The 27,744-nt window shown below is 39.8% G+C and overlaps 1 protein-coding gene across 5 annotated transcripts; it reads left to right on the forward strand.

Annotated features, from left to right (window-relative positions):
* The first annotated feature begins 879 nt into the window (after positions 1 to 879).
* On the forward strand, positions 880 to 27,593 carry atg2b (autophagy related 2B). Of its 5 annotated transcripts, XM_017711802.2 has the most exons (44): positions 903 to 1,013; positions 1,096 to 1,122; positions 1,945 to 2,308; positions 5,138 to 5,300; positions 5,399 to 5,551; positions 7,110 to 7,212; positions 7,574 to 7,736; positions 7,963 to 8,142; positions 8,405 to 8,501; positions 8,605 to 8,778; positions 8,888 to 9,042; positions 9,470 to 9,578; positions 9,688 to 9,931; positions 11,446 to 11,611; positions 11,723 to 11,815; positions 12,528 to 12,716; positions 12,813 to 13,086; positions 13,428 to 13,536; positions 13,642 to 13,849; positions 14,468 to 14,610; positions 14,720 to 14,877; positions 15,016 to 15,188; positions 15,303 to 15,453; positions 17,093 to 17,292; positions 17,481 to 17,561; positions 17,680 to 17,786; positions 18,070 to 18,162; positions 18,255 to 18,325; positions 18,438 to 18,514; positions 19,150 to 19,320; positions 19,664 to 19,796; positions 20,533 to 20,735; positions 21,133 to 21,362; positions 21,605 to 21,722; positions 22,486 to 22,677; positions 23,578 to 23,679; positions 23,819 to 23,897; positions 24,036 to 24,246; positions 24,357 to 24,426; positions 24,613 to 24,695; positions 24,817 to 24,938; positions 25,251 to 25,405; positions 25,567 to 25,716; positions 25,830 to 27,593. In XM_017711802.2, exons 3-44 carry the CDS (start codon positions 2,147 to 2,149, stop codon positions 26,058 to 26,060), a joined length of 6,246 nt encoding a protein of 2,081 aa, XP_017567291.1. In that variant the 5' UTR covers positions 903 to 1,013; positions 1,096 to 1,122; positions 1,945 to 2,146; the 3' UTR covers positions 26,061 to 27,593. The 5 variants fall into 5 exon arrangements, with proteins under 5 accessions (XP_017567290.1, XP_037397809.1, XP_037397810.1 ...); XM_017711801.2 differs by lacking the exon at positions 1,096 to 1,122 and having other exon boundaries at positions 880 to 1,013; XM_037541912.1 differs by lacking the exon at positions 1,096 to 1,122 and having other exon boundaries at positions 880 to 1,013; positions 8,891 to 9,042.
* The last annotated feature ends 151 nt before the right edge of the window (positions 27,594 to 27,744 follow it).

Raw genomic sequence — 27,744 nt, forward strand, 5'->3', positions numbered from 1 at the left:
TGTCATTGTGTTATGATTATAAATGAATGCTTATAGTTTCTTCTATTACTGTTGAGCTTTATCACATGTCTGTAAAGCACTTCGAACTGCTGGTATGAAAAGTCTTATGTAACTAAAGATATTATTGGGAAAGATGTTCAAGAAGCAGCAAATCTTCCCAAAACAGATAGATTTGGACAGATTTCTTACCTAGATGACAATATTTAATGAAAAACACATTCACCATTTTTGTTGTCCATGCAATGAACCAATGAGGACCTAATGTGAACAAACATGTTGACCCGCTGTGGGCAGTCCTCACTGAGCCAGTGCTCCACAGCTTGGGTCAAACCAACATTGGCTTATTGATGGCTCAGTGTGGACAGCCTACTATGGGCCAACATTATCAGATGGATTCAGTATTAAACAGCATGTAGGGCTGTATAGGCAAATGGTGTAAAATAAGAAATGTGAAACATTGTGACATGACTGCTGGTAAAACTGTCTTTGCAGTATTTGAAGCCGTCACTATTCCCTAGAAACTTTGTGTTCAAACTATTTTGATAATTCAAGTAATGTTCACTTATATTTTCAGTAATTCCTTCAAAGTCGTGGTGAAAATCTCAGCTGAGCATAGCTGCGTGTTGCATAAACATGGCGTTAGATTTCCCTGAATCATCAGGGATGGGCAGGGTGCCATTCAGAATGCCACAACCTGGCACACAGAACTTACAGACTTACACGCTCTCAGCCTCAGAGAGAAGAAAACCACCTATCTACCACAGCCAGAATTATGTCCATGTTGAAAGCCGACAAAAATGTCCTGAGTAATACATTTTTAGATCTGTTCATGTTTAAGCGCTTTGTTTTATTTCAGAAAACCGGCTCACAGCGCAGATTTGATGATTATGAACACTCCCTCCGCCGCCGGCCTTGAGCGCGTAGTGTGCAGCAGGACAGTTCAGCTGAAGACTGCGCAGTCATGAAACTGTTTGTAAACACATTCAGCTTCGTCCAAAAGGAGGGGAAGGAGGGTGAGTGATGCTGCTCTGATGTATGTCTGGGAAGATTTTGAGTCGCCTTTTTATTTATTTAATTTTTGTCCGTCTGTTGCAGGCATAACTTCTCTAAGGCTATATAATGGTAAGCATACCGAGCACAATAAGTTCAGCTGGAGCTTCCCGTCAAGGATTTTATTCTGGCTAGCTAGCTTAGTGAGCTAAAGCTAGCTAGCCAGCTAACTAACGTTAAGGGAAAGTGCTGCTGTGAAATAAAATGCTGCCATTTATCTGGAGAGCAGTTCAGGTTGAATATTTTGTTTTGTGTCCAGACGCGCTTTCTTGCGCTATTGTAACCAAGTGTATTTCACGTGATTAATTAAAGGCTTGGCTTAGCTTAGCTTAGCTGACTAGCAGGACAGCTGCCTGTCTTGACACAGTTGCGTAAAGCCCAGTCAGTCGGTTTTGTCACAGAGCAGCGTCTGTCTATGTGGGCTAGTGTTGTTGGTTGGATTGCTCGGTAAGTAGAAGCTCACATATGCTCAGTAGTAAGTATTTCGGAGTTCTGCGTAGCTGCTCTCGAGTGCTAACCTGGTCATTAATCCACAATAAGCACGTGCTTTGTTAGCGTTCAACTAACAGCGTGTCGTTCAAGAGAATTTACAGTGAATCCGCGAACTGCTGCCATATGCTGTACTGCGTGCTGTCTAGTCCTCATGAAATGTTTTGTTTCTGTCATGGTTTTGTTGTTGCAGCTCAGTAGTAAACTCGCTGTAAACCCGTGCAAATAAATGAATAGGAAAAGTGAATTCATTAGGTAGTAGCGCAACTGGACCTGTTACATGGTCGGTTTTTTGGGAATAGTATCACATTTCTGTAACTTACAGGGCCAGATCAGAATAAAGTTCCTTTTGAGTAACAACTGTGTTTAGTCATTTTATTTTCTCATGGTTCTATTTCTTTGCAGTCTTTTTGTCACTTGCTAAGCTGGAACTGTCCCAGGACTGCTGTGTTTCACCACTAAAGCTGTTGGACCTCTCGTAATCTGCAGAATGGTTGGGCCAGCAGGACCCTCAAACAGAACATCTGTGTATCTTCCCCATGGAAAGACCGTCCTCCCTTAATTTTGTATTTGGTTGTCCACAAACTGCGTTCAAGAGGTAGACAGAATGCCGTGGCCTTTTTCAGAGTCCATTAAGAAGCGGGCCTGCAGGTACCTGCTGCATCGATACTTGGGCAATTTCCTGCAAGAGAAACTAAGTTTGGACCAGCTTAGTTTGGACCTTTACCAAGGCACAGGTTCACTTGCGCAAGTGCCTCTGGACAGATGGGTAAGTATCTGTGACACAGTGATAAATGTCATAATTTAAAGTGTAATTTTGTATAATAATAATAACAATAATGTTATCATCATTGTAAATGTAATAGTATTATTGGTAAAGTATAATTTTAAGGTATTACCTTTTTATAAACAAATTTACAATGGCATTAAAAACAAGCAAATAGGAAAGAAAAAATGTCTGACATCTGGTCACGATAATGAAACAAAGAATATAAGTAAAATTCAAAGAGATAGAAGAGACTGCTGACTGGTTAATAAAAGACAGTAAATTAACTGGATGTAAGTAAAGGAAATTGCGTACTGCTGGCACCCCTGGCCGGATTACATATTTTGTTGATTTTTGAAGTGAAGAGGTAAACACAATCTCTGCAGCAAAGTATTTGAAAAATTCTCTGTGAACATTAGTGCACAGTTACTTCGTATTTGATAGAATTACTATTTTATTTTTAAGTATGACATTTGCAGAAGTTTGAACTTCCACTTGTAAAGTCCCAAAATTTATAGTTAGGCTTGTTAAGACTAGATACGCAGATCATTAGTTGTCAGTTGATGACAACTCCAGAGCGTAACATATTCTCTGACGTTTCAAACCTTGTGCCTTAAATCTTAACAGCCATGTGCTCCTCAAAGCAGCTGGCTGAGGTTCTGAAAGTGAAGCTAACAAAGAAGAGGAAGATTATAGAGATATTAAAGTACTTCCAGGTTGCGGTTTCCACTGTGAGAGATGTCAGTACAGCTACGTTCATACAACAAGCCTCATTGTTCAGTTCAGATTCAATCTTTGTAGCTTGATTCACAGTCATGTAAGTAAGCAACTTTAATCTGTTATTAATGTGAACAGACCTGTGTCCTGAAATGATCTGCATTTACACATCCTAATCATAAAACAAGCTAACCAGCAGAGCAGGCTTTCATCATTAAGATAATTTGCTCTGAACACTTCTCAGCTGTTCATTATTAGAGCAAGATTTAGGTGAAATGGGGTCTGTTCTGTTGGTTTTGAACTATTTACTGGAACGAACTTCAGGTAGTGTACTGCTTAACACTGAATGATGTTGTAGACTCAGTGGGGAAAAAGCAACACATGAATTCTGCTCTTAATGTTCTCATTAAGGTTGAATGGCTACGAATGAGATGTATCTGATCTAGGACCACATATTAAACTAAGCACTACTCTGAAAAAATCAGATCTGTGTTACAATGAAGGAGCAGTATGTAATACTAATGGCACACAATTAACATGGGTACTGCAGCATGTACCCATGGAACAGGAAAATCTGATCAAGAATGGTGAATAGGAAGCCAACTTAAGCCTCATCTGCCTTGATAAACCAGCTGCACATGGACCACCGAATATGAATACGATTACTCAAATCATGATATGCTCATGCCTTCTAATAGCCATGATAAATTATTTAATGTTAGCTAACCATAGCTGAAGCAGCTGTTTTAGTCCCTCTGTATCTCCATCTTTCAAATGCGTTGCCAGGAATTACTCGCATTTTAGTACCTCTCTGGTCAGGGAGCTTTTTTTTTTTGAGAAGATTGCTGTGCTTTTTAGGTTGGGACCCAGATCACTTATTTGCTTCCACAGTTGAAGCATGGTTTGTTTGCCTTATTTAATATCTGGCAGCCCAAGGTGTTGAAATGGTGGTGGGAAATGAGCAGTGGGTGGGATCACAAGCCAAAACACAAACAGATTTACCATACCAGAACAAAAATTTCAAAGGGGAACATACTGCCCGTAGCTCTGTTGTCAGAGAAGCCAGTATTTCAACTTAACATGTAATTGTTGATGACCTATCATGGTCATTTTATGACATAGTGCAGTCAAACTGTTACATATTTAATGCTGCTTGTATGCTGGCCAGAATTGCCAGTATGACAGCCATCTGCAGGAAAGCAGTGGTGGCGTACCATTTACTGTGCAGTGTTGCTTGCACAAACATGATCTGCATGTAAGAATTATCAGTCATCAATAAGTTTTGTGGACTAATTATGTAGAGAAAGATGTCTTTGGCCACGATCACCTAAAATATGGTTGGTTGAAAAAACAGCAGCATTTGATGAAAAAGAACATCTTGCTAACTGTTAACCATGGAAGAGGATCTATTATGCTTTGGGCTTCTGAGGCAGCCAGTGGCAGAGGAAACATTGCACAAGTAGTTGAAAGTTTGCATTCCTCAAAATATCGGCAGAATTTAGTAGCATTTGTGTGACAGTCAGTAAAGAATCTGAAGCTAAACCAGGGATTGTTTCTACAGCAGGACAATGATCAAAAACATATCTCAAAATCTACCATGAAGTATTTAAAGAAACCCAGACTGGTGCTCTTGGGACAGTCCTTACGGTTATCATTGAACAACTGTGGGTAGATCTTAAATATGCTGTGCATGCAAGATGGCCAAAGAAAATTGCTGAAGCGTTCTGCAGGAAAGACTATTCCTAAAACAAAAATAGAAAGTCCCCTTGCTGACTACCTGCCTGTGCCTGTGATACCTGCCAAAGAAGGTGTTACAAAGTAAGAAAACATTTTTGTGATGTTTAAGTTAGTCAAATATATAAAATATGTATAAAAATAACGAAGCATGCAAGAAAAAAAGTTTTTTAAACAGCGTGTTGCAGAGGTTGTATTTAACTGTTTTCATTTAAAAAATCAACAAAGCATGTCATTTTGGAGGGGTGCCCAACACAACTATTTTAATGCTCCATTCCCTCTGGGGAAAATTATAATGTTATGCCTGCAGTGCCACATTTTTTTGATAATGCACATATGAATTGAACACGTGGCTGATGACCTTATCTAACGTTTCTCCAGTCACTGAATGAGATCCTGGAGTCGGTGGATGCTCCTTTTGAAGTGAGTCAGGGCTTTATTCAGGCAATTTCCTTGACTGTCCCATGGGCCTCACTGCTTCAGGACAATTGTGCTCTGGAAGTGAAGGGCCTGAAGATGGTTTTCAAGCCAAGGCCTCGTATGAGTAAGTAACGTATTATGTACAACTCTGTTAAAGTCATTGTTTGCTGCTCATATCATGGCTAACATATAGCCTTTATGTACTTTTACTGTCTATGTCAGCATCTGGTATGGAGCCTATGTGCTGGTCTAGCTTCATGACCAGTAGTATGCAGCTTGCAAAGGAATGTCTGAGTCAGAGACTCACTGATGACCTGGGAGAGAGCTTCCAGCCTCTGGAGGGCCTAGAGAAGTTTGCTGAGACGATAGAGACAGGTATGGAACGACAGAGACTGGAGTGCCAACCATGTAGACATAATTCGGAAGTGTACCATTATACATTCTCATATTTATTAAAATTTATTATACAACAGTTTATTTCAGTCACGCAAGCTGATTGGTTGAGAAGCGTTGTTTTTTTCACAAACACTATCACTCCGCTAGAGGCCATTGCTAAGTAACGACTTTGACAACTGTAGTAGACACTCAACCCATTTGAACATTTTTACTTCTTATTTTGCGTACGAATAGAAAATAGATACTTTTAAGACCACATTTGACCTACAGCCGACACTGTCGATGAGACTGCACTAAATTCTCAAGCTGTCATTACCACTGTGCAAGCTTTTCAGTCGGCAGCTGTGACAAAAGAAAACCTAAAGAACCTGGAATCAGCCAGACATGAACAGAATACCATTCGGCTAACAATATGGGCTGTAAAATGCTTTACAGACTGGCTGGAACAAAACAACAATAATATAGATCTAGCAAAAATTGACAACTGATCTAAACTTGATATTGTAGCAGTTGTATGGCCAATTTCTGGCTAATTCCAGGTTCTTTAGGTTTTCTTCTGTCACAGCCCGCAACTGAAAAGCTTGTTCAGTGGTGATGACAGTTTTGTAATTTAGTGTAAGGAGCTGGAGAACAAACTGCCAGCTGTGCAGCAAGTGAGCTGAGTTTGTTAATCTGATGTAGCAACAAGCTGCTTGTTAAGGAACTATAATTTGGCGGAAGGAATTGCCAACATTAAAATATATTAAATGCTACGTTCACCACCCAATTTATTAATTTCCTACTTTTTTAAACTGTTGTTTAAAAGCAATAGAGCACTCGAGGTCGTGTGCTATCACGAATAACATCACGGGTGTGATTTGGTCGAAGGCACACTCTCATGTTCTACTGCGTAAACAATATTGCCCTTATTTTTTATTCTCTGCTGTTTTATCTTTAACCAACATATATGAAAACAATTGTGGTGAAAACACTGATGTTTTTTCTTTAATTTTGTGCTAAAGGGGAATTTCTCAACACACACACATTTTCTCAGTCATCAGGTACACGGGGGGAATTTCTCAGATTTTCACAATTTCTATGTGATTTATTTAATCATTGTAATAAGTTATTTAGAGTTGTTTTACATGACATGGTTCATTGTAACTTTACATTTCTTTACAGTGCTGATAATAGGAACCAGGGGTCACAATGTCTAAAACGGAAAAATATAACTATTTTATTCTCTGTCTAAAACAACCAGCAAACCTAGATGTGAAGAAATCACATCAGTCCATTCTGAATTGCTTTATTTATTTGATGTCCCTGATTTAATTATGCAGAAATTTTGAAACAGTCATGGAATTTCCCTTAAATTCACTTTAAATTTTAGTTTTACCTCTAAAAGAAAGGAATACCCTTTTAGACTGAAGGTCTACCTCTGTACAGGCTTGTTTTAGCTGGAGTCTGTATAAATAATGAAGATGAAAAGATGACAAGTGATGTTTCAGCATTTGTCTTGCATACTGTTGAGTTACTGTCTCCATGTTCCATTCTTTAGTTTTGAGAAGAGTCAAGGTCACATTTTTGGACACAGTTCTCAGGATTGAACATGTTCCAGAGAATTGCAAAACGGGTATCGCCCTTGAAATTCGGATCAATAGGTAAGTTTCAGCAATGAAGTAAAATGGATTGACTTATTACTCATTGCTAAGTAAATGCCAAAGTTTACCTAAACTATTTACTTTAAATGTGTAAAGAAAAGTGGTTTTCATATTTTTTGACCAACATAAGTGTCCAGAGTAACCGTTCCAGAGCTTTTCAATTAAAGGCATTTACTACATTGTTTAGACTATCACATTGGAATTTTCCAAATCTGCTATATTTTGACAAATTATGTAACCTCACATGTAGTACATTATACTTTTAATAATGATTGTCTTTAAAGTTTTTGCATCTGACTTTTTGCAATGCTTTTTCTGAAAGCAGTAGTTAAAAAGTCTCTTTGTACCTCAATGTACTCAGGATGGTTTATTGTGATGAGGCTGCTGAAGAGGGTTCCAGTGTGAATGTTCACCAGCCCACAACATTTGCACATAAGAACTTGACTCTGGAGGGTGCAAGTGTTTTCTGGGATGAATTTTCAGAGACCTCGCGTGCCAGCCTAAAATCTTCCCCTACTCAATCAGTGAGTTTGTTTTGGCAGTCATTATTCAAATCAATATATGTGCCTTTTACAGTAAAACTTGTGCATCTATAATCTATATAATCTGTAAAGCTTGATAGGCTTTTGGATTAAGTTATCTGGAAAAATGAAAAATCTGTCTTTATGTCCCACAGTGGTGGTAAAGTTTGAGGTGCATTATTGGTTACTGGCTTCATGTGTCTGCCTTCCTGCTTTTTTGGCTTTACAGGAGACTGAACCTAAATTGTCTCCAAGTTGGAATCCAAAAATTATCTGTGAGCCTCACCCTCAGTTCACAGAGCCTGTATGTGCCAGCACACCATTTGAACCTGTGCAGGTGGGCTGCCTCAGTGGCAGACTGGAGCTGTCCCTGGTGCTGAAACAGAATGAAGCTATGCCTGGAGCCAAGGTGTGGAGTCTTGGAGGCATCGTACTTTGTTTTATTGCATATTTTACATGATGAATAATAAATATATTATGTCTTGGGTGGTCAGACAACCAAGAAGTCAGAGCTGTGAAAAATCACCACATAATGGGTTTGTTTATGTTGAACACTGTCTACATGATCTATCTGAAGTAGCATTAAGTAAAAAAAAAGTGGTGGAAATGAACTGTTTAATAGATTAAAATTGCTACTGTTCAGTAATAATTGATGCTTGGCATTTTCTCAGTTGGACATTGATGGACAGATCGATTCATTGATCATGCTGCTCTCACCACGGCAAGTCCACCTGCTGCTGGATATGTTTGGAGTTTTCTCTAGTTCAGGTGAGAGATTCAAAGAATGAATTTATAAAGCACACAAACCTGACTTCAATAAGAGTTCTATAGTTTATTTTGGCTAGACTGAATAGCTGTTTTGTGTGTGTAGCAGGGCAGGAGTGGTCTGGACTGGCTAGGGATAAAAAGAGTCGGCCCATGCAGCAAGAAGATGAGTACCGTCTCCACATGGAGCTCAACCGCTGCTTAAAAAAAGAGCCAATGATTGCTGGCACAGAGCAGGACTTATTTGAGAGTCAGATCACCAGAACAGCATCCAGCAGAGGTTAGTACTGGCTAGTTCTGGTTGCATTTTTCTGCACCTGAACACCATAATTTATGTTAAGTATGCATGTTGTTCACTTTGTTATTGTGTCTTTTTCCTGCCATTCAAGCAGAAGATGTATTTTTTTCCATGGCTGACATGGACATGTCACATAGTCTATCGTCTTTGCCCCCTCTTGGAGATCCACCCACCGTTGACCTAGACCTGTCTCTCAACAGTAACTACTCTGCTTCTCTGGGAGAGTCACCCTCTGGCAATGCAGCTGTGAGTCTTCCATGTCCAGTATTGTAGTGAACAAGGGGTGGCAGACATGGCAGTGTCATTTTTGTGATAAATTGCAACATTCTAAGCTTTTCTGAGCTTGTTGTAGGGCAGTACTTATGGAACACTGATCACTTACATGTTTTATTAATAGAAACCAACATGTTTAAATTATTTATTTTATGTCTTTAAAATATATTTTTTAAATGTGACACTGCAGTTTTGTTGGTACATTGTGTGTATTCCAACATATTAAGCCTGAAACTTTATGAAATATAGTAATATGTGTCATGAAAATGTTCTTGAGTATAAGAATAAATATATTTTGCCTTATTACCCACCGCTATATTGAGCTCATTCCTTTGTAAAATAAGTAGCTCATCTTAAGTATACAAAACGCATGTTTAATGTTATGAAATGTGTCTCTTAGGCTGTCTGGGACGAGTACATGGATATGCCTAAGCAGAAAGAGAAACCGCAAGAGACCCCAATATTCTCTAGAGACTCTCAGCTTCCACATAAGCTGCTCAGACAGACCTGTAAATGGCATTTCAAATGTTCTTGTTAAGAGCTGTTTTATTGCATTGAGAACAATATTGTGAGAATAGAGTTTATAATAACTACATTCGTTGTTGCCCATATTTCTAGCTCATTTGTCTAAGGGCCACTGTGATGAGTCTAGGCCTGAGCTGGTCTTCAGGCTGATGGTGGGCAATCTCTGCCTGTCAGTACTCCACATTGACCCTCTCCCACCATCAGACTCCACCCTCAGCCCTCTTGCACCAATGGCCTCAGAGTTTTTCCGCACATTGGCTGTTGATAAACTCCAAGTAGGAGGGTTCCTACATTCGCGAGCTGTTTTTGACCAGGCCTGTCCACATGACCACCTCAGGTGAGCTTTTGGCACTAAATGTTTAACTTGATATTCAAATTACATCATAGTGTAATTGCTTTTGACAGTACATCTGCATAAATCATAAAAGTGAAATATTTAGACCAACAATAGAGTGCCTAAAAACAACCAGTGTATTATATCTGCATACACGGTGTAATAACTCATAGCTGATTGGGTGTCAGCCTATTATGCCAGTGTCTTATTTTATACATGTATGTTCACATTTTTGTGCGTGTTAATTTTCACAGATTATTTTATTCAATGCTTTGCCAAAAGTATTCACTCACCCATCCAAATCATTGAATTCAGGTGTTTAAATCACTTCCATGTCCACAGGTGTGTAAAACCAAGCATGCAGACTGCTTCTACAGACATTAGTGAAAGAATGGGTTGCTCTCAGGAGATCAGTGAATTCTAGTGTGATACCGTGATTGGATTCCACCTGTGCAAGAATTCCAGTTGTGAAATTTCCTCGCTACTAAATATTCCACAATCAACTGTCAGTGGTATTATAACAAAGTGGAAGTGATTGGGAACGCTAGCAACTCAGCCATGAAGTGGTAGGCCACGTAAAATTATAGAAGGGTCAGTGGATGTTGAGGCGCATAGTGCGCAGAGGTTGCCAACTTTCTGCAGAGTCAATTGCTACAGACCTCCAAACTTCAGTGTGACCCTCAGATTAGCTCAAGAACAGCGCATAGAAAGCTTCGTGGAATGAGTTTCCTTTGCTGAGCATCCAAGTCTTACATCATCAAGCATAATGTGCAGCCTCGATTGCAGTGGTGTAAAGCACCACCACTGGACTCTAGAGCAGTGGAGACGTGTTTTCTGGAGTGACCAATCGCACTTCTCAGTCTGGTGATCCGATGGCGAGTCTGGGTTTAGGGGTTGCTAGGAGAACAGTACTTTTCTGACTGCATTGTGCCAAGTGTAAAGTTTGGTGGAGGTGAAATTAACTCTTAATGTGAAAATAAACTCTTAATGCTTCAGCAGAGATTTTGGACAATTTCATGCTTCCAACTTTGTGGGAACAGTTTGGGGATGTCCCTTTCCTGTTCCAACAGGACTGCACCCCAGTACACAAAGCAAGATCCATAAAGACATGGATGAGCGAGTTTGGTGTGGAAGAACTTGACTGGCCTACACAGAGTCCTGACCTCAACCCAGTAGAACACCCTTTGCGATGAATTAGAGCAGAGACTGAGAGCCAGGCCTTCTCATCCAACATTGGTGTCTGACCTCACAAATGTGCTTCTGGAAGAATAGTCAGCAGTTCCCATAAACACATTCCTAAACCTTGTGGAAAGCCTTCCCAGAGGAGTTGAAGCTGTTAAAGCTGCAAAGGATGGGCCGACATCATATTAAACCTTATGGATTAAGAATGGGATGTCACTCAAGTTCATATGCGTGTGAAGGCAGATGACCGAATACTTTTGGCAAGATAGTGTATTTTCAAGATACTAACATAAAAATGTCTTCAGCTATGTCATGCTTATGTCTTTATCACACAGGTTTATAGGTCAGAGGTTAAAGGTGACATATGAGCACTGCCAGGGCTCCAGTCTGCACTCACTCAGTACAGATCTGTCACTGAGCCATATGGAGCTGCTGGAATGTCTCTACCCAACAGAGAACCTAAGTACTATTAGCACGCAGAGTGGAGTACAGTACACAGAGGTGCTCTCCTGTACCTTTTTATGAACTTGTAGCGTACTCTGGATAAGTTAGTCAATTATGGTTGGTGTCATTTTGTTTCACAAAGAATTTTTTTTCTGTATTGAACACCAGCTTCTAACATTTGATGTGGATACCAGCACTGAATCTCCCACCCACCCCTGTCTTCATCTGCTTTACAAGTTAACTGAGCGCAGAGGCCCACAGGTGAGCATCTGTGGTGTTAAAAAAAAAAAAAAAAGTCACCTTCTGAGTAACTGGAGGAGTAACTAAACCTTTTTTCTCCATTATTGTATTTTGTTTATTTGTTTACATAAATTGAAAAAGCCATGTGCTATTTACATTGTCAAAATATAATGACAAACCAGTAGAAATGAACAATAATCAATTACAATAAAATTGTGTTACAATAAGGCTACACTATGTTAGATTTGGGGATTTGGAGGCCTTTCTGTAATTTAATGCAACATATGGAAGAACAATATGTAATGTTGGTTATGCTTCAGATCTCTTCCCCAAGGGAATGGATCTGAGAATTGCAAGCGCGTTGAAAGAGCGTTTGCTGTCCTCAGATATTCATCAAAATAATGTTTATTTAACTTTAGAAACCTAAACATTTGTTTTTCTTCCCGACACAGTAATACTACTTCCGTCAAATTTGACAAAACAGTCTGGCATAGTATAGCTTTAACTTCCATTCAGAATTAAGAGTGTGTTGTCTCCTGTAAAGTTACCATTTTAGTTTTGCTCTGTCATTGACAATTTGCTGACTGATGACATGATGTTCATCATGCTGCATGCAAATCATGTTTTGTCCGTGTTTAATTTTATAACATTAGATTTGCATGAATGATTTCACCATACCTACATGTTCCCTCTTACTCTCCTCTGTTTCTTTCTCTTTCTCTCCAATTGTTAGGGTGGGCAGGTGCGTCTGAGTGCTTTGCCTCGCAAAGCAGAGTTTCAGGTGGAGCTTGGTAAGGCTCAGTCAGAGTGTGACATCAGCATTGTAGATCGCCTTAATTCCCTGCTCCAGCCTCAGAAACTGGTCACTACTGAAGTCATGTCCTCCCACATGTACACTTCCTACAACAAGCATGTCAGCCTGGTGAGACATTTTAGCAAAAAATCTAGTAGAACAAAGAAAGTTATGTTTAGCACAACTTTGTGACTGATGGCTCATGTACATTTGTCTCACCTCCAGCACAAGGCCTTTGCTGAGGTGTTTCTCGAAGATAGCCGAACCCCAGCGCACTGCCTGGTGTCTGTGTCAGTAAATGCACCACAGCTGGTACTGATAGTGCGGTTCCCCATCCCAGACTTGCGGTCAGATCAGGAGAGGGGGCCCTGGTTTAAGAAGTCCCTGCAGAAAGAAGTGCTGCTCCTAGAGCTGAAGGACCTGGAGCTCAAGACTGAGTTCACTGGAGGCAGCTCTCCAGAGCAGACCAAGCTGGAGCTCACATTCAAGGAGCTCAGTGGTATGATTGCAGAGATGCATAAACACACACTGCACAAACACCTGACTACACAGACACAGACTGTATTTTCTATGATTCACAGGTTTGTGTTTGTTTATGAACATCATGAGCAAGGGACGAACTGAAACGGTCTTGGTTACTTCAATTTGTTACACCTCTAACGTAAACGTCTTTCTTGTAACTCTTTCATGTGTCAGAAAATAGAGATGTTTTCAGACAGACAGACAGACAGACAAATGTATTGTGGACCTTGCCATTCAGTCTCAGTTACTGCAGAAGCCTTGATTATGTCACATCTGTCTGTTTCATGACATACCAAACTAAATTTCTTTTTGCACCAGGTACATTCCAGAATGACAAAGACCGCTCTGCAGCAAGGTTCTTACGTGTATCACACACAATGGAGGAGAACATGACCTCCTCTGACAGCGGCAAGTTTGATTGGCCCAGGTATTCTAGTACTTCAGAAATGCAGCAAGCAAAGCCCTTCTTTAAAAAATGTAACCTTTAAATATCTAACTGATGAATTGCTTCCTTTTTTGGTTTCTGTTTTAGAATTGTGCTGAAGTTGAATCCCATGGCCGTGCACTCTATCTTAGAACGCATTACTGCTGAAGAAGAGGAGGAAGGTACTGAAGGACATTCACAGGAGGAAGAAGAGGACGAAGAAGGAGCTGCCCACTCCTTGAAGGATGTGTGTGATTTTGGCAAACCTGAGCCATCTCCCTTCTCCTCAAGACGTGTCATGTATGAGAATGAGGAGGTGAGGGTTTCGCCTAGAAGCGAGACATGTTACATATGAGGAATATTTTTATATAGTACTGTATAAAAGTCAAAAAAATACTTTTGTGAGCTAGTTTAGGTCCTCAATCCCTCCAGCCATCACATGGCTTTGTTACATTCCATCACCAGCACACTTGGTTTAACTTGAAGTATTGATTTATCCATAGCTTTTTAAGTCACAATACTGTAAATCTGTCAGTGTGTTAGCCTAACCATTTGCAGACCTCCCAGGAAGCCCAGTATTCACCATTGCCATCCAATTCCCAGTTTGGCTAATTAGCACTTTTATTAAATTATGTCAAGTGTGCTGCTGATGAAATTTATCAAATCTGAACAATGACTCGAGTACATTGGAGTACCTTTGATCGTTTAACTGTATTTTACTTCTAACCAAGATATTGTTTTTTCAAACAAGAAATTCTTGTTACATGTTTGCTGTATTTATGTTTTAGTATTTATTCTTATTCCATGTAGTGTTTTTATCTGGCAAGAAACACTCTTATGGCCAAGATTTATAGTTTTAAACAGTTGGCTGCCAGCAACATTGGCACTGTGTAAATATGGTCCCTTTTAATGACTAGTTTTGTAATCTTTGTAGATGGTCATCCCAGGAGATGTAGTGGAGATGATGGAATTCCAGGAAAAAACCATAAGCAACTCCCGTTACATCCTAGAGCTGTCTTTCCCCAATGTGCAACTATCACTACCCAATAAAGCCTTCTATGAGAAACTGCACAACAGGTACTTGAATCTTTTACGCGGTTACAATTTGTGTGTTTCTTCAGTATCAATTGAAATTGGAGTCATTTGCAGTGTGTATTGAAGTAGAGGTCTTTGTATTATTTGCCAGGATTAATAATGACTTGCTTCTATGGGAGCCCACGGCTCCATCTCCAGTGGAGACAGTGGAGAACATGCCATATGGGATGGGCCTCTCTGTAGCCAGCCAGCTCATCAGCACGTACAGCAAAGACAGCTTCAGTCAGTTCAGATCCACTGGACTTGAGGGCAAGTATTTGCGAAATGTTATCTTTCTAACAATAGTAATATTTGGTGTAGTGCAAGTGTGTTTTTAACTGCACATGTTTTGTTTGCTGTCTGTGTGTGTGTGTGTGTGTGTGTGTGTGTGTGTGTGTGTGTGTACAGAAGAAGATAGTGGCTCAGAAGAGGAAACACTACAGTACTACACTCCAGTTGAGCTGGGCTATAGGAACATGAGGAAGAGAAAGAATAAGATGCCGCCTAAGAACTCTCAGAGCTTGTTCTCTATTCTTCTATCTGTCAATCACTGCCTGGTTTCATTGCATACAGAGGCTAAGGTAAGTGGTTTATAATGTCTTATCTCTCATTATATATAATACACTAATATGTAATTAAATGAAATGCCAGTCTATAAGTAATCATTCTGTTCTGTTTAATATATTTTTGCCCAGCGAGAGAATGATAGCGTGTTGAACAATAAGCATGGAGAGTTCTGGATGGAGTTGAAGAATGGAGTTGTGTTCAATGTGACTCAGTATGAGGGCTATAAGGACCAGCATTACGTCTGCTTCCACACCTCCAGTATCTGCCTCTATCACCATGGTAGCAATCTCTAAGACATTTTTGTTGTTATCGGCTAAGGTTTGTATTCAGCAATGGCAAAATAAGTCAGCCGCTTAATTTCAAATGTCATGTCAATAGATAAGCAGGTAGGTTCTCTGTATTCAGACTCATACTACATGAGTGCTTAAGTTGATTTCCTGAGTGATGCATTCAGATTATTGAAGTTGTAGTTCACGCCTCCGAAGTTGATAAAACGGCGCATGTGCTGACAACTGCAATACAACATACAGGCAGGTGACACATTAACAGAAAAACCAACATAAAGTGTCAAAGTAAAGTGTTGGGCCACTATGAGCTGCCTGAAAAGCTTCTGTGCACAGTGGCATAGTTGCTACTTGTCTTTAGAACTGTACTGGAGGAATGAACACATTCTTCAAAAAGATGTTCCTTCAATTGGTGTTTTGTTGATTGTAATGGGTGTCTGTCCTTGAGGTCTGATCATTATAAATGCTAGAGACCAGTCCCATCTGGATAGAAATATTTTATTGTAGGATGAAAGTGATCCGTCAGAATAACATTGTATTGACTTGCAGTGACCCCTCCCCTTAAGGGAACAAGTGGACCCAAACTGTGCCAGCAAGAATGCCCCCCCAAAACATTTAACATTTTCTTAGTTTATGCCACATACTTGCTCACTTGTGGAGAATATGGTGAAGAATGACTCATCTGACCATATCACTTTTCACTGTAGACGAGTGCCTGTTCATCTGTTTATGCGTTGTAACCCTACTATAACATCCCTCTCTATGTAGTTGCTGACATCAATGCGAACAATGTGAACAGATTTTGAGTCACCTTGAGAACAGTTCCTCTTCTGTTTTTTAATTACACAATGCACTAATGCACAAGAATCACAGTCACTGAATGTGTTTTTGACCATAATATGCAACCCTGTTTACTGATGTCTCTTCTAGAGACCTATTTGCAGGTGTCAGTTTAGTCACTGTTGAAATGCTAGACAATTCAGCAGTGTTTGTGACAGAAGCTTCTGCCATTCTTGCCCCATTAATAAATCCTCTTAAAAGTTAGTTACATCTTTATCTCTTGCATTTTTGATCCAAAATCATGTCAACTGGGCTTTTTATTTTTAAACATGCCACACATGGGTGTTTTCAATTGCATAAAAATTAGTTTCTCCACTCATTTCATTTGTCGTATTTCTAAAATATATATGTATTGTGTGTGTGTGTGTGTGTGTGTGTGTGTGTGTGTGTGTGTGTGTGTGTGTGTGTGTGTGTGTGTGTGTATAATTTTTATATATATATATATATATATATATATATATATATATATATATATTGGTCTCGTATGGAATTTAAATTCTGAATCACAGATAACCGAAACGCACCTCTGTTGTTGTAACAAAACACGCATATACAGTAAACATAAATTAACATCTACAGAGAACACACTTCTGTGTGTTTTAATGCACAATTACTGTTTATTTGATTTATTTAACATAATGGAAATGCGGCCTGTGCCAAGTTTCTGTATCTACATTTATTCATCTTGGCGGGTGGTTCCTGTGCCGGCATGAGAGGTATAGATTCAATAGAGCTGAAAGTTTGTACTGTGCGTACGCATTGTGGGTGATGCGCTTCTGTATGTCTCTTCTCAGGAGCAGTAGATGGAGATGTCCCCGTGTGGGATGTAAAGCTGCCATGCAGGACGCGACCTCATTGGCTGGAGCCAGCAGTTTATGCATGTGAGTCTATGGCTGAGAGAGCATCTCCCTCTGGAGGGTTGAGTGTGGAACCCCACAGTATGCTTGCCCTTGCCCTCAAGATTTCCTCTCACAACACTGAGCGCAATGTCAAGGTGCGTTGGTTGTCCCCAGATATTTAAAATCAAAAAGTCATGAAGTTAATTTCTAAACAAATGAAACAAAGATTGCTTATGAGATTAATCCATAGAATTAATACTGATTGTCAGTTTATTTTCTCTGTATATTTTGCACTCCTGTGTGAGTGTGGATCACTATCTGAGAATGTGTGTGATGTTTCCAGGAATTCCTGATTGCTGTTGGGGTTAGAGGAGCCACATTGCAGCATAGAGTGGTGCCTTCCAGTCTGGGCTGGTATGATCAGGTAATTACTAGCTTCTTCATGCACTCTCTATGCTCAGTTCAGACCTTGGCCTTTCCTCATCACATTAGGATATTTCAGGGACAGTAAATATACTAAACCTTGTTTTTATTTTGTGCAGATAGTTGATTTTCTCAATGTATCTGATGAACCTGTGCTTGGCTATACACCTCCATCCTCTGTTACTACCCTCCACCTGCACTTATGGAGCTGTTCTCTGGACTACAGGTAAAGTGGCTTAACTCTGACACTTTAGGACACTGAGCACAGTTCTACCAGGCTGTTGCAAGCTGTCTGGTTGAGATGACTTTTAGTTCACTGAGTACATGTACACAAAGTAATAATTTTCTATATATTTCATTTTAAAAGGCTAAATAATGTAAATGGCTCTAAAAATGCAAATTATATATAGTATGTAATAAAGATTGCACTTACGTACATCATGTAATATGATTGTTTTGTGCATATTTTGTTGTTTAAAACCATGACACTTTCTCTGTCTCTTTTACAGGCCTCTGTATTTGCCTTTGAGGTCTCTCCTCACTGTGGAGACCTTCAGTATCTCCAGCAGTGTATCACTAGATCACTCATCCTCCTCTCTCAGGTAAGACACTGTTGCAGTCACTGTACAGCCCCTGTGGTCTGCACCCACCATTTCTGTTAGTTGGATTATAATATCTTTATTCTGTCCTGTAGAATCATTCTAGATGAAGCAGCACTGTTTCTGTCTGACAAGAGCAACGCTGTGTCTGTCAACCTGGCTCGAGGTAAAGAGTTTCAGGCATGTTACGACAGTTAAACAAATAGAAGCAAAAAGGAAAATAGGACTTCTATTAAGAAAAGTTGGTTTAGTTATACTGCATCTCTTCTATTATCCAGACTATGTGCAGGTGGTGGACATGGGGACTTTGGAGCTCAGAATCACAGCAGTCAAACCCAGCACAGATGGGGAGAGGGTAAGACATGTTGCACCCTGCAGTAGCAGTGAAAAGCAGCAGATCATATGCTTTGGGAAAGCGGTTTCCATCCTTTGTTATAGGACCCCCAGTTTCCCCCACTGAATGAAAAAGTGTGGAGTGATTAGACTTAATTAGGAAAAGGCTGAAAAAAGAACACATCAAGTTAGTGGGTAACCTGCAAAAGTACTATTAATGCTGCACATTATTGAGGAGCATCTTTTTCAGGCACGTCCTTGCTTATTTCACCATGAGAACACCAGGTCACATTCTGCGCGTGTTACAGCAGCGTGGTTGTATAATCAGAAAGTGCGAGGGTTAGACTGGTCTGCCTGCTTCCATTGAAAATGTATGTCTTAAGTTCAAAATATGACATATTGCACAGTTGAAGATTTGTAAAACAGAAGAATGGACAAAAATTATACTTTCTAAACTGTATCAATTGCTACCAGTTGGGTTTATATCTTTTCTACTGATTTGGTTCATAGCTCCTTGTAAAAGAGGACTGTTGTAAGTCCTGGCAGATGTACTCCATAAACAAATCTTTCAGAAAACAAACTTTGGTCTATGGAAATGTATAGTAAGGTCTTTCAACTCTGTGGAATTAATGTGAAATCTGCAATTGTATGTTTTAGACGGAACCAAGGTTTGAGCTGCGCTGCTCAAGTGATGTCATTCATATTCGCACCTGCTCAGACTCCTGTGCTGCACTCATGAACCTAATTCAGTATGTCGCCAGCTATGGAGACTTGCTGCCTCCTTCCAGACAAGAAAGCAAGGGCAGCAGCACCAAGCAGAGGGCAAAGGTGAGCTCTGCTATGAGCTATTTTTACAGCCTGTTTTTCTATTAAAATGCCTTCTGTAGTGGCAAATTTTAAGGTAAACTTTGAGTGAACCTTTTGGGGCATTTTATTAACTGCAAGCCATAAAATGAGAGAAACATATGTCAGCATGTTTGCACTGTTATATTTTTAATTCCTAGACCTATAAAATTCCCATGGAATGGTGGTATATACAGTCATGCCAGTAGTCAGTTTAAAATCTGAAAAAGGGCAGTAACTTAGTGTGTGTGTGTTTTTTTTTTTTTTTTTTTTTGTTTCGTTTTATTTATTTTTTTTATTTTTTATTTTTCTTCTTTCTCTTCTGCAGCCAGATGTATTGAGTCAGCCTCCATCTCAGGCCCCTGTGCTTCCTGAGGCTGAGCAGCAGATGCTGCAGGACCTGATGAGTGATGCCATGGAGGAGACAGACGTACTGCAGGGCAACCCTCTGCAGCCCAATGGTCAGGAGCTTCCATTCATCTGGCCAGTTAAATTGAAATGTTCAGTAATGATATGTTTTAAAGGGTCCATATCATGGAAACCTTGAGTTTTCCTCACTTTATTTTGATGTATGGAAACACTGTTAGTTTTAAAATGTACCTGTCACTCCCCAGTCCATACTGTCCCTATATGAAAACTAAGCTGCTAAAACAGCCTGCATTAAGTTCACTGTTTTTGTGATGTCACAGAGAACAACTTCTCTACATATATCTGCTTACTCAAATTAAATGGTTTAGCCCTGCCCATTCACACTAAAGTTATTAGGAATTTTTAAGCCTGAACTGCTTTATGAGTGATGTATAATACAGGGCAGCCAGTCAGAACAGCGGTCATTGAAATATATCAGTCTGAAAGGCACAGTAACAGAGGCCTACTTAATTCAAAGGGATCAAGAGAGGTTGTCATGTAAAAGTTAATTGTGAATTTTTTAACACATAAACAAGCACAAACAAACAATAAGTGGACGTCAAAGGAAAGAGGAAAACAAAAGAAAAATGTAGTATATGGGACCTTTAAGTAAATATCTCTGATACCAAATGTTCTTGTTCATTCCTCATTTTGCAGTTTTTGAGCTCTATATATGAACAGATTGTAGTCTTATTTTCTCTTTTTTTAAAGTCAAATATCTAATACATGTTGTACAACTGCTCAGAAATAGCACTTGACATACAAGTTCATTGGTCCAATCTTTTGAAGGTGTCCATGAGGATCAGATAAATGACCAAGACCCGCCACACTCTGATCTTTTCCTCTTTCCTGATGAGAGTGGGAACATGGGCCAGGAGCCTAGTCCCACCTACCCCACGCTGCACTCGCCCCTCATTTCCCCTCCTGCACCCAGCATACACCATGACTCTGATGACTTCTGCATCCTGGACACTCCAGGCTCTAGAGCAGTGGTGAGTTACTTTACTATATCTGTGAAGTTTGAAGTTTGCAAACAAGTGCAGTGCTGCATGTCCAAAAATAAGGTAGCTTTAGCCACTAAAGAAAAAATATTCTTGTTGATAAAGTTTTACTGATTTTAAGTGCTAATGAAACACATACTTGGGCAATGCAGTTACAACATGAGCTTTTTCCATATAATGGGTGACATTAGTTGTTGTCAAACATTAACTGATTTTCACTTTTTTTTTCTTCTATACTTTTTAAATGCACACTTGGAAATAAACTGAGCCAGAATGGTATTAATCATTAAATATGGACCTAGGGGCTGTTTAATTTCTAGAAACATGGACGGTGTCTGACAAAAAATGTAAAAAAACAATACGTTTGTTTGTGTGTTGTGTTTGTCAGGAGAGGGATGAAGAACCAGTGGTACAGAGGCTGACTACTGAGCCCATTCTGGTACTGGAGAACCATTTCAGTGAGCCTCTAGAGGGCAGCAGTAGCAGCAGAGGTCCATTGCACTTCCCTGTGCCTGAGGTTAGGTACTTGGTTAAGGAGATCTCTGTGGTCTGGCACCTGTATGGTGGAAAGGACTTTGGCGGTGGGCCGCTCTCCTCCTCTCCAGCCCGCAGTCGAGGGTAAGGACGTGGGTCAGGGCCGTTCTTTATGTCCATTCTACGCAGTGATTTCTTTGGGGGGAAAAGCAATTTTGCCTGTGTGAAGCCTAAGGGAAGGCATCAGCATCCTGCTGTTTCTGATCACCAATATTTGGATAATGAGTTTAAAAATATTAGTGTTTCCTGAATGCAGAATTTACATTTGTAGATTAGGTTTAAAAAAAGATGTTGAGAAAGTATGTTGTGTTTTTGTATATCTGTAGGTGCACTCCCCACAGTTCTCCCTCTCATACACCAGTGAGGCAGGTCCGGAGCAGCTCCCGCTCTGGGGGAGGGTGGGGGAGGAACCCAGATGTGCTGATGGAGATCCAGCTCAGCAAGGTCAACTGGACCATACTTAAACTTGGCATGACTTTACAGTGCCCATTTTACCCCTAATATCCACTTAGAACATTTGTGTGGTTTTCTACACTTCAAACATCATAGTTCATTTTAACATGACCATTTTCCAATTTCTCTTTATCCTTAAAACAGGCTGTTTTGTGACTGTTCCTTTAGACTGATAAATGTAAAATAACCTCTGTTCTAATTAACGAACCCTTTATAAGTGAAACAAGTCACATCAAGTGTGAACAGCAGTCCATTCTGAATTGCACAGACTGTTATGTTCAGACACCCTCAGGGACATTAGAACAGAAACTTAAATAACTCTTTCTGGATGTTTGCATCCTTTAGAAGGCTCTGCAATGAAACATTTGTTTCTTGACGGCAGGAAGAGCATGTTTGTTTTCCTCCACAACTTCTGCTTCATCTATCTGTGGTAGTAGCACTTGTCGCCACGAATGTACAGTCATAGGCAAATATGTGTGGTTGTGGCATCACAGCCATGATTAATTTATAAGGGCTGTTTTTACAACTTAGTTTCCACCTGCAAACTGTATAGACAAGCTGTGGAAAAAAAACTGATCATTTGTTTTTCTATGATATGGTCTGTTTAATACATCATACAATATAAACTCCTTTTTCTCAAATTTTAATGAAGCAGCATTGAGTGGCACAATTATGCTGTTAAATAACTGCTCCTTAAGATATATCTTAGAAAATGTATACATTTTACAGTGAAGTATTATACTTGCGGTTTCAGGTACGGTTCCAACACGAGGTGTATCCTCAATTAGCTCCTGAGGCTGACTCACTGGCTGAGCAGCCGGTGTCCAGACAGGTGTTCTCAGTGCAGGACTTGGAGATACGAGACAGACTGGCCTCCTCTATGATGAACAAATTTCTCTACCTCTACTCCAGTAAAGAGATGCCCAGGAAAGCCCACTCCAACATGGTGAGATAATCCCACACACACAGAGAACATTTTGATGAGGATTTTTATTAGGTTTTCACTATGAATGTTCTAATTAAGTAATAAGATATTACCTGGCTTAAAATGGTGCATGTAATAGTTTTGCATTTGCATTTGAACAGTATGGTGCAAAAGCCAAATACCACCCTTCGTTCTTTGATTTTCAATCAAAACAGGTATTAAGTTTTTCAATTTCAGCATCAGGAAAAAAGCAAAGAACATTTAAGAAGAAAATTTACAGAAGCCTAAACAAACTTTATAAAACTATCACATTTTAAAAAATTCTTTTGTGTCCACTTTACCTGTATTACTGCTTCCATTCTTTTCAGGAGACTTATTTTCAGTTTTTTAAAGAAATCTGAAGGGGTATTTTTCCACACTTCCAGTTCAGGTTGCATTTTCTGCTTCTCTGCTAGATGCAAATAATCCCCATTACAAATTTAGACTCCTCAATCCGTAAAACATCACATCACATCTGAGATGTCTGGTTTCAGAGTTCAGTGAACTGCTTCTTGACAGCTGCACATCTTTTCAGACCCATAGTGTTGAGTTTTCCTGTCAGAGTGAAAGGATATACACCTGGGATTTATTTCAGATCTGAAGCAAGAGTGGAGCTTGATTTTCTTGTGTCACTTGAAGATGAAAATTGTAAGCGCTGTTCAACTGATGGTGACAATTGTGGTGGTGTACTCTGTCCTACATGGTTTTTCCATGCATGTCCAGTTTTTGAAAATCTTGTTTTTTCACTTGCTTGCCCATCCTTATGAAAGTTGATTATTTTATACAAAAGAATAATTTTTGCTTAATGATAATTTGGTTGGTCTCTGACTTTTGCACAGAATGTTTTTGGTGTTTGTCAATAACTGTGTTTTTGGTTTACAGTTGATGGTTAGAGCTCTGCACATGTGTCCAGAGGCAGGTCAGGCTCCACAGGAGTGCTGCCTGCGTGTCTCCCTAATGCCACTGCGACTCAACATTGACCAGGTATAGTATCTCTTACTGTAATCTGTTACTCCCAGCCCTCAATGATCCCCTGTCTTCACACTGACAGGCCCTATATTTAATTACTGCACTAACAGCAGTCAGGTGAAGTTTTATTGTGTGCCGTTCTGTTTCTATGCAGGATGCTTTATTCTTTCTAAAGGACTTCTTCACCAGTCTGGCTGCGGAAGTGGAGCTCTTTTCCCCACCAGAACACGAAGGTAAGCCTCAGGCAAATGAAGCACAACCACCTCATGTTGCATTTGGTGACAATTCTGTTTCAGTGACATTCTGTAATTTTTTTTATTTTTTTTTTAAAGAAGGTTAACCCTGTATTATTTTCTTTCTATATACTGCAGCACTCTGTGTATCTGTGACAAAGCCTCCTGGGCCAGAAGTTGCATGCACTTTCTCCAAGTATAGTGGGGGAGCAGGTCAGGACCCTGCACCAATTATCTCTGTGCCTGCCCAAACCAGAACAGCTAGTCAGAATGGCCTTGGAGCCTCAAGCCATGAACATGTGCCTGAGCCTGCTTCTACATCCTTCACTGACCAGCCCATCTTCTTCAGGTGTGGTTTTTTGTCTTATTGTTTATTCTATTAGTATTCTTACTTGAAAAGGTTTCTTATCCTAGAGTATATTACACTTCCTCATATTAGTTTGTCCTCATCCATTTCAGAGAGTTCAGATTCACTTCTGAGGTACCGATCCGACTGGATTACCATGGGAAGCACATGGCAATGGAGCAGGTGTGTTGTTATTTTTATTTATTTATTTGGCAACTCATTGTCACTCACTCTAGCATAATATTTTGTTACACATTAGACATTTTATTGCATTTTCTAGTGCATTTGGGGTCTAAAGAAAATAAATTTAGATTCTGCCCTGCAGGAATTTATTTAGTTGTTGAGAAGGTGTGCAATTGTTTCCTTTAGGGTACTTTTGCGGGGATTGTAATTGGGCTGACGCAGCTGAACTGCTCTGAGCTTAAGCTGCGGCGACTTTGCTACAGACAAGGGTGCGGTTTCAACACATTCCTTACTGTCAACAAGTAATGTTAAATGCAGATTGCAGTTTGCTGTGATGGGAGTAATTATATTACAAATGTTTGAGTAAACATGTACATACCTGCTGTGCAGATTGCTGGGTGTGGACAAGCTCTTTTCTTATGCTATTAATGAATGGCTGAATGACATAAAGAAGAATCAGTTGCCAGGGCTGCTTGGGGGAGTCGGGCCCATACACTCTGTGGTGCAGCTTGGTTAGTGGATCTCACTCAGTCATTGTACTCTTCTCATACATAGATAAATGCATACATACACAAAAATGTCTACGATTTATGAGACTTGCAAAATAAGCATTGATCTAGAATCTGTTTTTGCTTTATAATTTATATCCTAATGAGTATATTAAATAGCTTGATGAGGGTTTATCCTTGTGAAACATAAATATGTAAGCATGGACTGAGATTGTGCATGAACACACTACTGATACTGATGTAAAGGTGAATGGACATAATTTGGCCTTATGGGTTCGAATGTAAATGAATGCACTCTCTGGTTCCTGTGTTTAGTCCAGGGCTTTAGGGATCTAGTGTGGCTGCCTATAGAGCAGTATCGGAAGGATGGGCGAATTGTGCGAGGCTTCCAGCGGGGCACTGCCTCATTTGGTACGTCCACGGCCATGGCAGCCCTGGAGCTCACCAATCGCATGGTGCGGACTATCCAGGTAAACGCCTCCTATTGAGTTTTCACTGTTATTGGTTTGTTTTAAAATCTAGAGGAAGTGAGCTTAATAAATCCTGCCACTATGATAGAATGTTTACACTTGAACTTACTGTCTCAAAAACTGTATGGGTAAGACCAAGTGTTTCTGGTTTGTATATTTAGGCAGCCGCAGAAACAGCCTATGATATGGTGTCGCCAGTGCCAGATGAAAGAGAATGTAAAAAGATCAAACGATATTCACATTATCGACTGGCTCATCAACCTGTGGACCTAAGAGAAGGTGTGGCCAAGGCTTACACGGTAGTAAAAGAGGTATGCTTCCTCTCTGTCCTAGTGTATTCAGAATAAGCATTAGATTTTGTATTTTTTTAGTCTTATCTCTGACTGATGACTAAAACTGTGTTATGCTTGTTTGCATCCTGTAGGGCATTACAGACACGGCTTTGACGATTTACGACACAGCCACTCGTGAACACGAGCAGAGGGGCATGACCGGCGCAGTGGGTGGAGTCCTACGTCAGCTTCCTCCTGCTGTTGTTAAACCTCTGATTGTTGCTACAGAAGCCACCTCTAACGTGCTGGGAGGCATGATTAACCAGATTCACCCAGATGCTCGCCAGGAGGAATCACAGAAATGGCGTCTGGGAGAGGAATAAGCAGAGTTGTTGCGCTCTGCTGAATTGCTGATCAGACACTACACATGATTGGCACATTCTCACTTACTGTCCTCAGCAGCTGACCCATAGTCGGTGTCCCCATTATGCTGCTTATGGTTTTATTTATGGCCATGGTGGTGTCCAACTGGCAGACTTGCTCTACAGAGTTCATGGTAGCAAAGCTTCAAACCAGCTGCTAAAGGCAGGTTATCACTGGAGTTAATACTTTTATTTATTGGCAGTGCTTGTCCTTGAAATCTAACTGGAGTTGCCTAATATTAAATCTCAACCCTGCAAGCATTGGAGCCAAACACTATTGTCAGTACTGGAGTAGATGAATCTAATTTGTCTGAAACCTTTTTTTTTTTTTTTTTTTTTTTTAGCCATGGTGAGAGTAAACTTATGTAGTCTGGCTTTTCTCACGCCACCAACAGACATCCTTGTAGTGCCTTCATAGGATTATTATAAAATGTTCATTCATGTGTGCTCCAGACTTTCCATCAAAGTGATGTCTTGTTTTAAGCAAGACTACTGTGCCATTTTATTCCATTCCCCATGGTGAAGTAGTGTGTTGTTAGTTTCCAGTGCAGGGGTCTAGGTCATGGTTGGGCACTCAAGAGTTATAATGATCCTAACAGTACGGTGGTTTGCAAACTGGAGCCAGACCTGTTGAAAAGGTGGTTTGCTGTTTGATAAATAGCTTTATATACTGAGAGTAAGGGATTAATACACAGATTAATCAATTTTATAGATTAAATAGAAGATTAGGAAAAAGTCACCCTGTAGCATCTCCTCTCCTTTCAAGCCATGATTAATCAATAAGTTAAAAATTTCCCATTGTTTCATTAGAACCACACTTTCAGCTGTATGCGATCAATCTGTACCAAAACTGTTCAGCCATTCTTACAACTAAGATTGTTCTTCTTCACCATTGTTTTAAAAAAAATACTTAAGCATGTAAAGTTTCTTATTTCAGTGGTCACTTGCACTTTTACTTCATCATACCTGCAAAGATTAAGGTAATGTTTTTGGTGCACTTCTTTTCTGCACTTTTTGATTCGTACATGTCTGCTTATGTGACATTCCCTAAGCAGCTGTATCACATAATGAATCTTGAGGAATAATAGTGACATTCTGTGTAAATTTCCACACATAAGTTGTTAAGAAATTGAACTCCCTCATCCATACACATATCAAATATCTTTAACATGAACATATTGTACAGACTGTGCAATAGTGAATTATACATGTGATGTCTCAGATTTCTTTTTTTACAATGTTCTGTAAGACAATACTAATTTAAACACTTGGGAAACTGACAGGTGCAACTCATTTGCTTTGCAGTTCAGTGATCTGCACCTGCTCAACTCCCTCACTAGTACTTTTATTTTTGTTGTAGGTGTTTCCCATTAAATGGTAGTTAACGGTCCTTGTACAAAAATGTAAAATTAATATTCGCAGTTTATATGAAAGCATGTGTTATTGAAAGAAGGGAAATAAACTATTTAATGTCAATAAATTACTTTTGATGTACATCATTGGTAAGTTGTGAACAACAGGCCTGGAAACATGCCAAACATAAGAGAGTGAACAAGTCATTTAGCACCTGTAAACCTAAATTTACAGGTAAATTAAATGGGCATTGCTGAATAACAGCTGCAATTTTTATTCAGATTCCTAAACA

Source organism: Pygocentrus nattereri, chromosome 10 (genome assembly GCF_015220715.1).
Source record: "Pygocentrus nattereri isolate fPygNat1 chromosome 10, fPygNat1.pri, whole genome shotgun sequence".
NCBI lineage: Eukaryota > Metazoa > Chordata > Actinopteri > Characiformes > Serrasalmidae > Pygocentrus > Pygocentrus nattereri.